The sequence below is a fragment of the Desmodus rotundus genome, chromosome 7 (assembly GCF_022682495.2).
Source record: "Desmodus rotundus isolate HL8 chromosome 7, HLdesRot8A.1, whole genome shotgun sequence".
Classification (NCBI taxonomy): domain Eukaryota; kingdom Metazoa; phylum Chordata; class Mammalia; order Chiroptera; family Phyllostomidae; genus Desmodus; species Desmodus rotundus.
In genome coordinates, this window is record NC_071393.1 from 6,177,183 (window position 1) to 6,194,518 (window position 17,336).

At 53.4% G+C, this 17,336-nt stretch overlaps 1 protein-coding gene across 1 annotated transcript; it reads left to right on the plus strand.

Moving 5' to 3' along the window:
* Window positions 1–6,145: 6,145 nt before the first annotated feature.
* CFAP73 (cilia and flagella associated protein 73) lies at window positions 6,146–17,191 on the plus strand. The gene is made up of 10 exons (XM_053927693.2): window positions 6,146–6,287; window positions 6,414–6,564; window positions 8,074–8,339; window positions 9,666–9,771; window positions 10,537–10,641; window positions 10,992–11,192; window positions 11,711–11,932; window positions 12,189–12,347; window positions 16,493–16,580; window positions 17,005–17,191. Exons 2-10 carry the CDS (start codon window positions 6,514–6,516, stop codon window positions 17,031–17,033), a joined length of 1,227 nt encoding a protein of 408 aa, XP_053783668.1. The 5' UTR covers window positions 6,146–6,287; window positions 6,414–6,513; the 3' UTR covers window positions 17,034–17,191.
* The last annotated feature ends 145 nt before the right edge of the window (window positions 17,192–17,336 follow it).

Below are 17,336 nucleotides of genomic sequence, written 5' to 3' on the forward strand. Positions count from 1 at the left end.
ACCTTGATGGTTTTCTCGTCTGTTCCAAGGAAACAAAGTATCTCATGCACCAGGTACTGAGAGAATTAGATGAGATAAAGTAGGTAAGAGGGAAGCAGATACAGGTCTCAAAACAGTGACAGGCACTTGCGAAGCTTCAAAAAGTGTTTGCTATTGTTATTATTATTTTCCTTCAAGGCATAGCTCACATGTCACCTCCCCTGGGAAGTCTTCCAGGATATCCTCCCACCAGATAGAGGTTTTCTTCCCTTTTCATCTGCTCTTTCAGCTCTGGGTTTGTACATTTTTCAAGTTTTAAATGAGATAGTATGTCCCGAAGGGCCTGTCCCGGGGAGATACTTACACTATTTCTCCCTGTGAGTTCGTTGTCTACCTGCCTAAGAGCTCTTAGGAGGGCTGGTGCCATGCCTGAGTCACTCTGGTCAGCCCAGGGCTGGGCACCAGTGGGAAGGCCCTTGCTGAGTGAGCGTGGGAACCAACGCCCAGACTGGTGGGAGGAACCCAGTGATCTGCTTCCTACTCTCCCTCCTTGACTTCCTGCCCAGCACTCCAGCCAGGCTCCTGAGGGGTTCAGATCCTGGAATTCTGTCCCCAGTTGGCCACTGTCTGGTGAGTCGTCCAACTTCCAAAGTCTGGGCCTCAGTTAACCCATCTGGAAATGGGTCTAGCAGAGTTGGCCCCAAGCCATAGAAATATTGCGATATCCTTCAGATGGGGATAAGGGGTGATCCAGGGTTGAATCCAGAAAAGTGGGAGCCCCAAGGGAGTAGTTAAAGCACACACACCCCCTGCCGATTATTGTCAGTCACCCCAGACCCTCCCCACCGGAAACCGGTACTTGCTATGTAAGTGCTACTTTAAGACAGGTGTCCGGGCCTTCCTGCCCCAACCTAAGTGGGAGCTTTTGGCTGAACCTGTTTCTTTTCAGATCTTGCAGAGACCTCAGATAGGCTACCCAGCCCCTGGGGACCCCTGGTGGAACCTGGGGGGCCTAGTTCTGGGGCCACCTGGGCTGCCAGCCAAACTGCCACCCGCCGTACCAGCCCATCTCCCAGAGTTGAGCAGGAAGTCACATTCCCAGGCCCCCCTCCCTGAGCCCCTGGGGGTTTTATGAAGGTTATACACTGCCCAGCCAGCTTTGTCGCCTGTCCAGTATCTGGCATCTGACCGCTGCAATGTGCCTGGGGCTGTGGCCAGAGTCCCCAAACTTTCCGAATAACCTGGCCACTTCCTGTTACTGTGAGAAACTTTGACCCAGCACTGGCAGAGGGTTTGAGGTCTTCTAGAGCAGCCTCTCTCAAGGGACCAAAGGGGGAAAGGTAATCCAAAGAAAGCGTGTGACCGGCTGGAGGCCACCCGGCTGGGGAGGAGGGGCGTGCTCATGAGCGCCCTGGTCCAGGCCATCATGAGGGAGGGGTCTCACCCTTCTCACGGGATTGTTGTGAGAATTAATTAAGACGGCTGCTCAAGGCACCTGGTGTCATCCCTGTCACAGAGTGGGTGCTGGGGACATGGCTAGCCTCCTCCCACTCCTCTTCTGCTGAGATCCTTACAGACAAACCCGTGATCGTCGCCAGCTCCCTGCATAGTCCAGCACCACGCAGTGCCCACTGCCGGTGCCTCATACAAGCCTTAAGCAGGAGGACATGCTACGTCAGGAGAGGTGTTAGCATCCACCCAGCCTGCGGTTGACTCCTGGCACCCACACTTAAGAGCTGCATGTTCTTGGGCAAGTGAGTTATCCCCTCGGTGCCTTAGTTTCCCCATCTGTAAACTGGGGCTGATAGTAGCGCCCACCTCATAGGCTGGGCCTGAGGTGAAGTAAATATCAGACACTTAACCCCGTCATACAGCAAGTGCTCAATAAGTGTCATGGTCATACAGCAAGTGCTCAATAAGTGTCATGGTCACTGTGTGACGTTCCGAACCCACCGCCATGCCTGACTCGGAGCCCGGCTTCGTGACTGAGCTCTGACGCTGACCAGAGCGGTGGGCCCCACCCTGAATGCCAGGGATGGATGGAGTGACCACACTTCAGTGGCCAGCATGGTTCTAGATTGCTGAGCTGGGGGAATCTGGGGCTTTGCATCCAGCTGAGAAATCTCATAGAGAGATCACGAGATAGGGTTCCTGCTGCCCCCATGGGCCCCATGGCCCAGGACTGAGCCCTTATCTTCATCCCAGATGCTGAGGCCCCGGGAGAGCTCAGAGACACTCGGTAGAGAGGGCTCCGCCCCCCAGAGTAGGGAGCAGGCAGGGGCTTGCTGAGCTGCCCCTGCAGGCTCAGGAGAGCTGGCTGTACCCCTGCCCCCTAATTCCATGTTCAGCAATGCCATGTTGGAAGCTAAAAGTCAACCGTGGTAGGAGAGTTACACCATGGAAACTGGCCAGCGCCATAAATTGTTTTGGGTTCTGCAGAGTTTGTTTAACCACACAGCAGTGGGCACAAGTTTTCCTGGCCATGTGGCCCTCTGACACACCACTCCTGAATTCAACTCCCTTATCCATCCCCACAGAGTTCGCCCGTCAGAAAAGCCTTTCCATTCCTTTCGCTGCACAGCTCCTTGTTTCAGTCCTTTGGTCCAAGTGACTACAGACCAGGAGCAGTGGGGAGAAATAAACACAGACAATGGAATATCAAGGTGATGGAATACTATATAGCTATTAAAAAGGATGTTCTCAAAGACTAATGCCAGGAAAAATGCTTAAGATTTTTTTACCAATCCCACACAAACAGTGGGAAAAACATCGTATATCCACCACATATACACCCTGATCCTGATTTTTTTTATACATAAAATATTCTTTTTTATTTAACAAACGTGTTTGGAGTGCCTACCATGTTCTCGGCAGTGGGGGTACAGTCCTGGCCGTTGGACCACCCTGCTCTTATGAGCTCTGAGTAGAGTGAGGCGGCAGACGAGAGGGATGGGCAGGAAAGAATCACTCTCAGCAGGAAATAGGAAGTGGTATGAAGCTGTAAAGCAGGCCTGGGGGGAGAGCTGGAGGGTTTTCTTTGACATCATGGCATGTACTTCTTCTATAATCAAAAAATAACGTTTGCTCCATCTGGTTTCTGAAGGCGCCGCTGCCCTTGAGGGTGACCGGGAAGGCAGCGATGTCAACCCAGGACCCCCCCGCTCATTGGCACTGCTCCGTGACCTTGGTCTTGTGTCCCTTTGTTTCGTGGTGATTTACATGCTTGTCTTATCTCCTAAATGTCAGGGACAGTGTCTGATTCATGCGTGCCTCCCACACCGCTTGGCACAGAAGAAAGACTTAACGCGCTCTCTGCTGAGTTAAAGAGGACTCGGGTCCCCTTGAGGGTTGGAATCTGGAATATGATAGCAGTCATATTACGTTTTACTTCCTTTCTCCCCGCAGAGCCTGGGATGGCAGCTTGACCATTGCCAACCTGCCGCCTCCCTCCTCCATCTTCGCCCCCAAATCAGAAGGCGGGCTCTCCTCCTCTGGCTCCAGACTTGTCCCTGTCTAGGCCTCAGTGTCCCCTCCTGGAAAGTGGCACCATCTCCTCTGAGGCCAAGATGGGAGCAAGGCAGACGAGGCCCGGTCCAGGTCAGGGTAAGAAGCATGTCCTTTGTCTTGGGAACACAAAGCCCCATTTGTGAGCGTGGGGCATGAATCTGGGCTGGGAGCCATGTGGGGCAGGAGGCAGCCATGAAAGGAGTGGGCCAGGTTTCCAAAACCCCCTCCCTCGGGCTGCCTGCCGAGGAAGCAGGGTGGTAAATCCCCTCCTCCGTGGCCTGAAAACAAGGTGTCTGTCAGTCCACACCCGGCTTCCTCCTTCCTCAGCCCTACTCCCCAAAGTCTTCTCCCCACCCCCACTGCACACACACACACACCCCAGCCTTGGAACGGAGAAGCAGGAAGGGGGAAGCCACTGAAGCCTGAGACTTCAGGATGGGGGTGGGGAGAATGGATATTTCCAGAGCTTGTGGGTTTGTGGCCAAGGGCAAGGGCAGCTGAGAAGTTCATGTCCTCCTGTCATTCAGAAGCCCCACCTAACCCAACCCCCAGGACATGGGGACAAAGACAAGTGGGAGGCTAGGACCTCAGCCTCAGCAGTGGGGCAGGGGAGCACCGACAGGACCTGGGAGCAGTACCCCAGTGGCTGGCCCCAGAGCTAGAGCCGTAGCTCCAGGCCCCTGATGACCGGTTGTTTGTGTGGGACCATCTCTCCTTTCCTCTGTGCTATGACAATGCCAGAGCAGTGTGGATGCAGCAATCTGGATACAAACAAATGCCAGGGGCCCTCACTTCCCTGCCTCGTGTCCTTGGAGGAATCACCATGAACTCCCTCACCTGTCCCTTAGAGCACAGGTCTGGTCAATCCTTGGCCCTAGCCAGTCCTGACCTAACCCTCATCCTTAAATTCTGCACAACAACCTACAGACCTTTGTTCTCTTCTAGGAGGGGCCTCACCTTCCTGCCTCAGGGCCTTTGCATGCACTATTTTCTCTGCTTAGAATACTCTGTCTCCTCTAATCACCCCTCCTCCTCCTTCAGGTCTGGGTTTACATGTCACTTCCCCAAGAAGCCCTCCCTGTCCCCTCCTTGCAGGCTAGACCTCTCCTCCTCACCCTGACAGATGTGATGACATATTTACAGGACTGTGTGATTCACCTGGCCTCCCCATTAGCCTGCAAGCCCCAGGAGAGGAGGTCTTGTCTTAGCCACCGCTGCATCTTCACACAGTGCCAGGTACATAGTAGGTGCTCACTAAACATTTGCAAAAATGTGCCTCTAAACCAATAGAAATTGAGAAGGGGAGGGTGCGTCCTGACTTCAAGATGATGGCATCTTCGGGGGAGGGAAGGCAGGGAATGGCCCTGAGGAGGGAGATACCCCAGAAGGGCTCACTGCATCTGGAGTGGTGTGGTTCCGAAGGCCGATTCTACACCCAGATGGCCTGAGTTCAAATCCCGTCTTAGACTTGACACCAAAAACACGATCTGTAAAAGCAAAGGTGGCAAATCGGACCTCCTCGAAATTCGAAACATTGCTGTGCAAAAGACCACGTGAAGGGGATGTCAAGAGAAACTGCGGACTGGGAGGAGGAAACAGATATCTGACAAGAGGATTACCTGGAACGCAGGGACATGCGATAGATGTGGAATGCACAGAGAAGTCTCAAAACTCAACAGTGGGAGAAAAAAATAAACAACCCAGTTAGAACACAGGCAACAGACATGAACAGATACTTTGCTGAGGAGGCTACACAGATGGCACATAAGCACATGAGGAGATGTTCGTCATCATTAGCCATTAAAGAAATGCCAAGTAAAACCACAGTGAAATATCACAACATACCTAGCAGAATGTCTGTAAGAAAACATAGAGGCAAGAGCAAGGATGCAGAAAAATTAGACCACGCCCACATTGCTGGTAGGAATGTAAAATGGTACAGCCACTCTGGAAAGAAATATGGCAGTTTCTTTTTAAAAAACAAACAAACAAAAATACTAAACGTGTATTTACCATAGGACCCAACAACTGTGCTCTTGGCCATCTGCTCTACCAGAGTAATGACAGCTTGTGTTCGTCCAAACCCCGGGACCCGAATCTTCAAAGTAGCTTTAGTCATAATAGCCCCAAACTGGAAACAACCCAAATGTCCTTCACCTAGAATGGTTAAACAAACATTGCCCACTCATATTATGGAATGCTACTTAGGAATCAGAAAGAACTAGCACAGCCCTGGCTGGTGTGGCTCAGTGGATTGAGCATTGGTCTGCGAACTGAGAGGCCACCGGTTCGATTCCCAGTCAGGGCACATGCCTGGGTGGCAGGCTGGTCCCTGGTTGGGGACCTGCAACCTGTAGGAGGCAGCTGGTTGATGTTTCTCTCCCTCTTTCTCCCTCCTTTCCCTTCTCTCCATCTCTCTAAAAATAAATAATTTTTTTTTTTTTTTAAAAAGAAAGAACAAACACAAATACATGTAACAATGAGGATGGCTCTCGAGGGGATGAAGCTGAGTTTTAAAAGCCACTCTCAAAAGGTTCCATGCTACGTGGTTCCACTTATGTAACATCCTTGATGTGACAAACCCACATAGAGAGCAGATGGGTGGCCGCCAGGGGTCAGGAATGCGGGAGGGAGGGCGCTGGTGGCCGCTCTTAAAGCGAGGTCAGTAGGAGGGATCTTTGAGAGGACGGTTTCGTATCTTGGCTGAGGTGCTCGCAGGAGTCTGCACGCGGTAAACCCACGCACACCTGAGTCCGCAGTCCTGCGAACGAGCGCGTGTGGAGCCGTGAAGTCTGCGTGAGGTCAGTGGATTGTGTCCGTGCCGATTTCCTGCTCATGATGGCGTCCCGGCGTTGTGCAAGAGGTCACCCTGGGGGACACTGGGTGAAGGAATGTGGCATCTCTCTGTGTTATTTCTTAAACTGCAGGTGAATCTACGATGATCTCAAAATCAAAAAGTAATTCATACAGCTACACATCTACCAGAATGACTTTTTAAAACACTGGCCATACCAACTCCTGGAGAGGATGTGCAGAGATCAGAACTCCTCGTGCATCACCAGTGTGAACATCAAAATGGTAATAAGCCACACTGCAAAAGAGCTTGCCGAGTTTTTATACAGTTACACGTACACTTACCATATGACCCGACAATCATACTCTGATGTAGTTACACAAGTAAAATGAAAGCGTGTGTTCACACACACAAAAAAGCACACGTGAATACAGGCCATCTTTACAATTGCCCGGAAGTAGAAATAACCCAACTGGAGAATGAATAAACACACCATAATGCACAGTGAAATACTACACAGCGACGAAAAAGAATGCACCTTACTGACACATCCACCTGAACGGGTCACACGCGAGCATTGCTAGGTGAAAGAAGCCAGACTCAAAAGGCTACACAGTGCGCGATTCTACTTAGGACCCTCTGTAAAAGGTAAAACGATAGGGCCGGAGAACAGGTCGCTGGCTGCCGAGGGCTGAGGTGGGGACAGGAGTTGGCTACAAAGGGCCGCGAGGACTTCAGGGGTGATAGAAATGTTCTGCATCCTGGCTGTGGTGGTGGTTATGCACGACTTTTCTGCATTTGCCAAAACTCACAGAACTGCATGGGAAAAAATAAATTGTACTTTATGTAAATTATACCTCAATACTTTTTTAAATCAAGAAAAAAATTAGATCGTGCATCTTGTAACTTCGCATCAATTTATGCGGTCTGTGCGATTTGATACAAACGGCTCAGAGATTAAGTAGACATGATTTTAGCTCCATTTTTAAAATATGCTCTCATAAAATGCTCAGGAGCTGTTTTAAGCAATGTAGGTATTACAAGTAACTATAGTTTTTTAAGTAGTGTTGCCTGCAGTAAGAAAACACATTTCTAAAGAAAAGAGAATGCATTTCTTTACATGAAAAAATTATTTAAAACAGAAATAAAACGATCAGAAGCAACGATGACAAGATGCTAGTGTTAGTTATGTCCAGGTGGAAGACCCATGGGCATTTGTCATTTTGCTCTGGGTGCTTCTCCCTAATGCCGCCCCTGCAGTGCTGTTTTCAGGGTTAAATCAGGTACTACAGGGACAGCGCTCAGCACGGTGACTGACCCACAGTAATAGCTCAGACGCTGTCTGCTCCTCCCCTGGCTCTACCCTCCAAATCTAGATGGTGGGCCTCTCCCAAGCTGGCCTCTAGCCGGCCCTCTCTATCTCCCTAACCAGGCTGGGGGCTCCGGGAAACATGGCCAACATTCGAAATGGACCCTCAGAGGGCTGAAACATGGCCGGCCCTGAGCACCTTGCCTGGGAGTAAATGACCCCACCACGACCTGGCCACAGTGGGAGCCCAATAATTTTCTTTAGAGCAGACATGTGGGCAGAGAGCCACAATAGTGAGGCCCCACCCCATTCCCACCCAGCCAGGAAGAGGCTCCACCAGACACTGGAGCCAAGAGGGGTAAATTCTTGGCCAAGGGACCCATGTGCTCTCCTCTGGCACCCCAAGTTAGACTGGGAGTGAAAGCCTTCTCGGGCAGGGGCAGAGGCTGCTCCCCTCTCTGCAGTCCCTCCCTTTCCCTCCCAGGGTGGATTCCCCAGGTCTCAGCCAGGCAATGGAATGTTGTGTCGACGGTTGCCTGGGGAACCAGGGCCTGCTAGATGGCTGCCTCCTGGGAGTACTGAACTCGCTGCTGTTGCTGTGGCACTACCCTCCATCAGAAGCCCCCCCAGGGCCTCCCAGGCTTCTGCAGAACTCCGGCCAGGTGGAAAGAAAGTGGGAGCAATCGTCAGGAGAATGGCAGCTCCCTGGAAGGAATGCTTGCAACTGGCCTCACAAAAGAAGCCGCCTCCGTGAGTGGCTTGGGGTGGCAGGAAGGGCCACAGGATGGGCCGGAGTGGGTGGGGTCCCCACCCTTGGGTCCTCAGACTCTTCATGGTGGGAGATTATTGCCCCCATTTCACAGATGGGGAAGAAAAAGGCTCAAAGAACCAGCGACTTTCCCAAGGTCTCTAACCCCACAGCTGACATCCCGCTGAGATTCAATCATTTGAAACGGGTGGGAAGGAATTAAACTATGAACCCTTGCCCCCTGCCCCTGCAAACTGCATTTTAAAGGACGAGTGGAAGAAGCTTGTCCCTTGCCTATTCTGTATTCAGTGGAGTGACTGTGGGTCCCAACCCACAGTCTTAGCATCTGTAAAATGGCAGGGTTTCTCCTGAACCAGAGCTGGGAGAGTCGACAGTCAGTGTGTCCTCTCTGCTCCCCACACAGCCGACCTTGTGGGGCCGCCTCCTGGGCCCCTCCCCTGGAGGCCTGGCAGGTGTCTCCGTCTCAACTTGGCCATAGCAAGGAGCTGACCTCTCCTGCCCCCACTCAACCTTCTTCCATCAGCAGCATCCTCCCCGTTCCTAGTCCTAGGTTCCCCTGAGACTCCTTTCTCACCTCCCTCACCATTCCATCCGCCCAGCTCTCAAACTGTATCCCCTCCTCACCCTGGCACCACAACCACCCCGATCAGCCCCAGTATCTCTGTGTCCCCGCATTACCTGTCACTGGCCTGCAGCTGCTCTGCCCCTCCTGTTGTTCTTGCCCCCACAGCAGCCAGGGGGATCCCAGCTCACTCACAGTCAAGGCCAAAGTCCTCCCTCACCACAGTCTGACCCCCACAACTTCTCTGATTTTAATTCCCATCTCTCTCCTCCCTCCCTCCCTCCCTCCCTCTGCTCCAGGATGCTCCTACTCACTAAGGTCCTTCCCTTGGGGACTTTGCAGTGTCTGTTCCCTTGGCCTAGAATCTGTTCCCTGCAGATATGCACAGTGCTCAACTGTCACCTCCTCAAAAGAGAGAACTTTCGTCCAACCCATTGAAGGATTTTTCACCTTAGCACCCACAGTGCCCTAGCATTATTTCCTATTATTTGTCAGCTTCATTTCCCGTGGCCGCAGCGGGGTGCCAGCTCCTGCAGGGCTGGCTTCTGTCTGTCTTGCTCTCAGCTGCAGCCCCAGTGCCTAGGATGGTGCCTGGCACTTACTAGGTGCTCAGTGTAGTTTGTTGAATGAATGAAGAATTCAACAGCCAGTAGGTGGCTAATGAAGGCACTTCAGGCACTAGGGAGGAGTTGGGGGCCCTGGCTGTTGCCTCCTTCACCCCAACCTCCTCCTTGAGCCCCTCCAGGAAGATCCCGGAACAGAGTCCCCACCACCTCCCACCGTTGCTGAGTCTGCTGGAGAAGAGGCAGGAGCTGGCGGATGTGGACCGGAGCCTACAGGCCCAGAAGAAGGTGAGCCCCCACTGTAGCCGTGGGAGTTTGGGGGGACCCCAGACCAAAAAAAATATGGTGAGCAGAGGATGGGAAATAATGGAGCCAACTTATTAGCTCCAAGCTCTGAGATGGGTCCTTGCACCACTCTGCGCCTTGGTATCCTCATCTGTCAAATGGGGATCAGAGGAGATCGGTTGTTGGTGCGAATTAGTATGCACTGAGCCCCCATGTGCTGGGTGCTGCACTGGGATCCAGGGGGCTCACCACAGTCCCTGCCCTCATGGGGCTCGCAGTCCAGAGAGGACACAGGCCAGTATCCAGCTGGCAATGCTATGAGGGAGAGAAGCACTGAGAAGGAACTGTAGGAGCCCAGAGGAAGCCCCTATTTCCACCTGGGGGTGATCAAGGAAGACTTCCTGGAGGAAGTGAGGTCTTAGGTATTGCTGAAGGGCAAGTCGGCTTATTTGTCCAGCAAAGGGGGACAGTGTGAGAAGGAAGAGACGGAGGAAGCGGCACGCGTATACAAAGACTGGAAGGCAAGGGCACAACACAGGCGGTCAAGTGGCTGGAAGACAGTGTCAGAGGGGAGAGGGTAGGATGAGGCCTGAAGGAAGGGCAAGGACACTGACACTTGGGCTTCGTTCGGGTGGATTTGAGCAGGGGTGCAGCGACAAGATCAGAAACAACAGACGAGAGAATTTAAATGTGAACCTAAAGGTGCTAGATAACTTGAACCCCCAAACACACCCCCACACACCCACACACCCACTCCTCACACTCCAGGTCTTCCAGACCACCATGGCAGCCCTCAAAGAGCGCCGGGGACAGTTGGAACAGAAGCGGCAGGAGCTAAAGGGGTCCTTTCACCGCTTTGACAAGTTCTTGCAAGTAGGTGGAGCCTGCTGGGGGGAGGCAGGTTACAAGGTCACAAAGTCGCAATTCTACAGGGGCCAGACGTGTCACATACATTTTTAAAATGGGTGAGAAAGTGGTGAGAAATACACACGCACTATCTGAAGCACTCAAGATGTTTAAAAACCGTGGGGGAGGAGTGAGGGTCCCAAATCGGATTCTTACTGAGTTTGGCCCGCGGACCATCTATTTGCAACCCATAGCTCAACATGCTTTTGCTGGGGCCAGGTGGAAGCGGCGAGGACCGCAGGCTCCCGAGTCCTGAGGGTCTTCGTCCCCGTCCATCCCCCCTCACTGCGCCCCACCCCACCCCACCCCCACCCCAGGATTCCGAGGCCCGGCGCAACAGCACGCTGCGGAGGGCGGTGGAGGAGCGGCACCGGGCCGGCCGCCACGAGGCGGAGGCGCTGCGGCTTCGGCGCCAGCTGGAGGAGCTGCAGCGGGAGCGCGCGCGGCTGCAGCGTCGGCTGCAGCTGCTGGAGCCCTGCGCGCACCTGCTGGAGCGAGTGTTGGATCAGTTGCCCGAGGTGAGTGCCCTGCAGGAAGTTTTGGGGCTCAGGACCACCGCTCAGGGCTGGATGGCCTCAGGGATGCCTTTGGAAGGGTGCACTACTAGAGTGCTGGGTGTATGCCTGGAATCACCACTTACTGAGCACTAACTGTATGCCAGGGGTGCGCTTTGCTATTGAATTCTCCCCAAGGCCCAGTGAAGTGGGTCCTGTTATTGTCAACCCCATTTTACAGATGGGGAGTTCGAGCTTCAGAAAGGTAACACTTACTCAAGGACACACAGGCAGGCGGGGCCGGGTAGATCCAGCCACTCAATAAATATTAGTTGAATGAGACAATGAATCAGTATTAATCACAGGCAGTGAGTTTAGCTAGGCTTAATGGGTAGGGATGAAGTAAACCCACTTCTGGAGCAGAGGCTGTGTGGGGTCATTTCGCAGGTGGGCTAACTGAGGAGGCGCTGGAGAGCCAGGTGGCGGTGGGGAGGGAAGAGGGGTAGCAGGCCCGGTGAGTCGCTCTCCGGACGGTATCCCAGTTCCAGGAGGTCCCCGAGCTAGTGGCGCGCTTCGATGCCCTAGCCGACACGCTGGCCGCGCTGAAGCTCACGGAGCGCCAGCGGCTGGCGGAGCTGGAGGAGGCGCGCACGCGGCTGCGGCGGCTGAGAGACGCCTGGCAGGACGAGCTGCTCCAGCTGGGCCAGCGGCGAGCGCAGCTGCTGGAGCTCCTGGACGCGGCGCGGGAGCGCACGCTGCACTGGGTAGGGCCCAGCCTCCCATCGCCCGGATAGAGTGCGGGGGCTGATAACAGATGGGCGAAACTTATTCCAGAGGGACAGCGGCACTAACGCGCAGGGTTCCGGCACCAGAAAGCACTTTAGGGCACAGGAGGCCAGTGCTATCAGCACCTGACACTGTGCCTTCCCTCCCCTCTCGGAAAGCTAGGGTCTGTAGGTTGAGGCCCCGCCCTCCTCCGGCCAACAAACCCTAATCGGGAAAGAACTGGGCGTTCTCCAGGAATCCAAGTGGGTTCAGATCCAGAACACAGCGGCTGAGAAGACCCTGCTCCTGGGACGCACTAGGATGTCAGCGCTCAACTTGTTCCAGTCAGTGTGCCAACATCAGAGGCAGCCACCTGCCCTGGACATCGAGGACACCGAGGGGCAGCTGGAGCAGGTGAGGGCCCCTGTTGTCACCACCAGCCCCCAAGTCTTGGGAACATCAGGGAGCCTGGAACCCCACCTCTCTGGGTTAAGCATGACCCTCTGCGATCAGAGGCCATTCTAGCATCACAGATGTGGGCCCGTGGCTGCTGAAGTCCCCTGGGTTGGTCTTGGTTCTGACAGTCATCTGCTGTGTGGCCAGAAGGAAGTCGTGCTGCTCTGGGTCTGTGTCCCCGCTTAAGCTGGGTGTACACTTAGGCCAAGTTCTTCTTTTGTCCCGGGATCAAACAGCAGAAACAAGTGACATCAATAAGAAACCAGGTCAAGACTCACTTTAAAAAAAATTAGTTTATTTTTTTTAGAGAAAGGGGAAGGGAGGGAGAAAGAAAGGGAGAGAAACATCGATGTGAGAGAAACATTGATCTGCTGCCTCTCGTAGGTGCTCACACACACCCCTACTGGGCCAGACTTTTTTTACTTAAAAAAAATTGATTATGCTCTCACAGTTGTCCCAATTTCCTCCCCTTGGCCCCCCTCCATCCAGCGCCTCTGGCGATCCCCCCTCCTTTGTTCATGTCCGTGGGTCGTGCGTGTAAGTTCTTTGGCTATTCCATTTCCCACACTTGGTCTTAACATCCTCCTGCCCATTCTGTACCTACCAATTCGTACTTCTTAATCCCTGCACCTTTCCCCCCAACCCTCCAGACCCCCTCCCACTGGCCGCCATCCCGATGTTCTCCACATCTATGACAATGCTTCTGTCCTGCTTGTTGGCTTAGTTCGTTTCGTATATTCAATTGTTGATAGTTATGTATTCATTGCCATTTTAATGTTCATAGTTTTTATCTTCTTTTTCTTAAATATGTCCCTTTAACCTTTTGTATAATAATGGCTTGGTGATGATGAACTCCTTTAGCTTTACCTTGTCTGGGAAGCACTTTATCTGCCCTTCCATTCTAAGTGATAGCTTTGCTGGATAGAGCAATCTAGGTTGTAGGTCCCCGCTTTTCATCACTTTGAATAAGTCTTGCCAATCCCTCCTTGCCTGCGAAGTTTCTTTTGAGAAATCAGCTGACAGTCTTATGGAAACTTCTTATCTGCTTTTCTCTTACTGCTTTTAAGATTCTCTCTTTATCTTTAACCTTTGGCAGTTTAATTATGATATGTTTCAGTGTGGTCCTCTTTACATGCATCTTGTTTGGGACTCTCTGTGCTTCCTGGACTTGTATGTCTATTTCCGTCACCAAACTACGGAAGTTTTCTTTTATTATGTTTTTCAAATAGGTTTCCAATTTCTTGTCCTTTCTCTTCTCCTTCTGGCACCCCTGTGATGCGAATGTTGGAACGTTTTAAGTTGTCCCAGAGGCTCCTTACACTATCCTTGATTTTTTAGATGTTTCTCTTCTTGCTGTACTGAGTGGATTTCGTTTTCTTCCTTATGTTCCGAATCATTGATTTGATTCTTGTGGCTTCATCCACTCTGCTGTCGATCCCCTGTAAATTGTTCTTTATTTCAGTTAATGTATCCTCCACTTCAGCCGGGGTCTTTTTCATGCTGTTGAAGTACCTGCTGATTTCCTGGAGCATCCTTATAAACAGTGTTTTGAACTCTGTATCTGACAGATTGCTTATTTCCATTTTGGTTAGCATTTTTTTCTGGGGTTTTGTTCTGTTCTTTCATTTGGGCCATATTTCTTTGTCTCCTCACTTTGACAGCCTTTCTATGTTCGTTTCTGTGTAATAGGTAGAGCTGCTTTGACTCCCTGTCTTGGTAGAGTGGCCTAATGTAGTAGGTGTCCTGTAGGGTCCAGTGGCACAGCCTCCCCTATCACCCAAGGTGGGTACTCAAGGTGCTCCCTCCATTTGGGCTGATGTAGATGAGTCTTGATTGCTGTCAGCAAGTCAATGGGAGGGATTTATCCAGGCTAGACAGCTGGCAGGACTGGCTGTGCCTCCTGGTCAGCAACTCCTCCCTCCGTGGCTTGTGGACGTGTTTGGGTGGTACTCCGATATGGTCTGCAACTGTCCACTGGGCGTGCAGTGTCTAGGGTTCCCCAGGTGCGCAGGCCAAGGTCAGCCTCCACCTGTGTTCTGTCTCTTGGCGTAAAGCTGTAAAGCGATCGGCAGATGGCCGCTGCTAATGTCAGGCCAGGGCCTCAGTGAGAGGTCCGGGACTGGGCTCAGCTGCTGCATGTTTGAGAGGGTTCAGGAAGGGCTGGGCTAGGAGGCCATATGGAAAAGCCACTCCTACTGGAGTGGGAGGGTTGCTTTGGTGGGCCCCTAAGTTGGATGGGGCGGACCCTTAGGTAATTGTCAGGGCGGGGCTTACCATGTGAGCCAGGTTGGAGATTCAGCTATGGTGCCACTGCACTGTGGCTCTGTGTGGGGGAGGACTCCGAAAAGGTACAATGGCCAAGGAAGCTGTTCTCCAGCTCTCACCCTGATGCCAGACACGTCAGCTCCTTCCTGCGTGCCACTGGTGCCCTTCAAGCTGCTGGAGCCCAGAGGGAGTGAGTCTGAGTAAGTCCGTGTGCAGTGCAAGGCCCTTTAATAAGAGGAGGGGCCTGAGAATCCCATTTTCTTCCGCGGACCGAACCCCCACTGGTTTTTACAGCCAGAAGTTGTGGAGACTGACTTTCCTGGCACTGGAACCCTGGGCTCAGTGGCCTGGTGTGGGGATGGGATCCCTCGGTCCCGAGATATCCTTCCGTTTTATATGCACCCCACCTGGTTCTGGGACCGGATTCACATCTCCGGTTCTCTGCCCCGTCCTTCCTACCTGTCTGGATGAACGTGGTTTCTTTGATTCCTTAGTTGTCAGACCTCCACACCGCTCGACTTTCTGATGGTTCTGAGTGATGGTCGTCCTATATTTCAGTTGTAATTTTGCTGTGGTTGTGCGAGGAGGCGAGCCTCGTTTACCTACACCTCCATCTTCCAGACTCGCTCTTAGTTGGTGCCTGGCCGCCTGGCTCCCCACACGGGCGGGGCCTGGCCCACCTGGAGGTGAGTGTGGGGCTGTGTGGTGGCCGTTCTGCACGGTGGCATTGCACGTATCGCTGTGGACCGAGGACACTCGGCTTTTCTAGTCGTTCAGGTTTGCAAGGCTTACAGCCGAAGGAGGAGGTTTCTGACTTTGGAGACACATGTTTCTGGGGGGTTCCCAAAGCATGACCCCCTTGAGAAGGCGAGAAACAAAGGGAGGCACCCACCATTCCCCCCACCCATCCCACTCCTGTCCTGTGCCTGTGGCCAAGATTCCAACCAAAGGGCAAGACCTGGGTCCCCAGAGACCTGCTTCGTGCCACATCCTGAGTTGGATGGATTTGTGCGAACCACTGCTCTCCCAAGTGGGGCCTGGGGACCCAGGTCTGCACCCAGATGGCACCAGGAGGGACAGAGTCTTGATAAGCAGTAACAGCAAAAGCTGGTCCCCTTGCAACCAATGCTCTGATCCCCAACTTGGAGAATGGGCCCCATGGGGAGACCAGGCCCCCACCCTCCCTGCTGCACCCTGGTCTCTGGGCCTGGGCCCTGCCCCGTCGGCCTCACCAGCTGTCGAATGCAGTGGCGCGGTTTCGTTTCCCCTGCAGTTGTTTTCATCACCCCTACGCATGCCAGGGCAACGAACTCCTTTCCGTTTTCGGTGGGGATGGCCTTTCCGTCTCAGACGTGTGTTTCAGCGGCACACGTGAGGGGAGAGCCCGAGGGGAAACGCGCCGACGGGCTCTGGTTCTTGGCAGTGGATCCAGGGCTGCTCATTAAGTTCGTATCGATAAGGAAGTTAATTACCACAAAATAAAGGAGGGCCACCCATGGAGGAGATGAGAGTAAGTCATACACCAATGAATATGACTGATCCAATTAGAAGGGGGGGAAATGAATTGATGTAAGTGAAAATATAAATTTAATTACAATACAGGTGGTAGCCAGCTAGCAGACTGTGAGGGCATCTGCTAAGGAACCGACCAGGGGGCTGACGGAGGCTTTAAAAGCCCAGAATAGTTTAGACCAGGCGGCTGTCCCGGAGGACCACCAGCCTCTCTTTTAAGAGGGGTCTCTACCCCAACCCCTGCCTCGCAGCATCCCATGCGTTGGGGGTAGGCACTGGACACCCAGTAGCTGGGATGTGACTCTGGCTGTGTTGGGGACCCCCAGGTGAAGCTGTTCATCCTGGACCTCTCTGCCATGCTGGCCAGCCTTCCTCGGGCGGAGCCCGTGGCCCCCGCCCAGTGGCCTGACCCAGGTGAGCAATGGGGGAGGGGATCCCCCCCACAGGGACCTTTCCACCTGAAGACAGGTGCATATTTGCTGCGGGGGGGGGGGGGGGCGGGCAGGGAGCAGCTGAGTGGTTCTCACCTGAAGATGGGAGGGTCGTGCCCACTCAGGTTATGGTGGGACAGGAGGGGCACACAGCGAGCACTCAAAACACCAGGGCTACCTGGGGGCACCCACCCCACACCCACCACCTGGCCCAGGGCCAGGCCCTTCCTCCAGGGTGGCTGGGGGCACTAGACCAGCAGGTATTTGCAGTGAGCCTGGTGCAAATTCTGGTAATTCTGGACAAGTGTTCGGTTAAGTCCAGTGAAATCAATAGGAGCAGCAAGAGGGTTGGTCTCAGGGGCAGACACCCATTCACAGAATGTCTGCTCACCAAGGCTCCTCCACAGTACACTGGCACTTGGTGACCTCGGCTTGATAATCCAGCTGCTGGAGCTGCCCTTGACCTTCCCAGGACCCCACAGGGGCTGAGGAGCACAGGCCTTGGAGCAGGTCAGTGGCCAGGACAGGTTCCGATGTCCAGGTGTATGGTGGGGCAGTTAACCCCTTCACAGCCAGAGAGGAGCAGCTGTGCCCTCCGCCCCAGACCCTGCATCCATCTCCCTTCCACTGTCCATGCCCAGTTGCAAAGCTGGCCTGACAGGAAGAAGGAGACTGACCGCCACCTTTGGGGCTCTCCCACCTCAGGCAACTGACTCATCCTCTGAGCCTCATTTTCCTC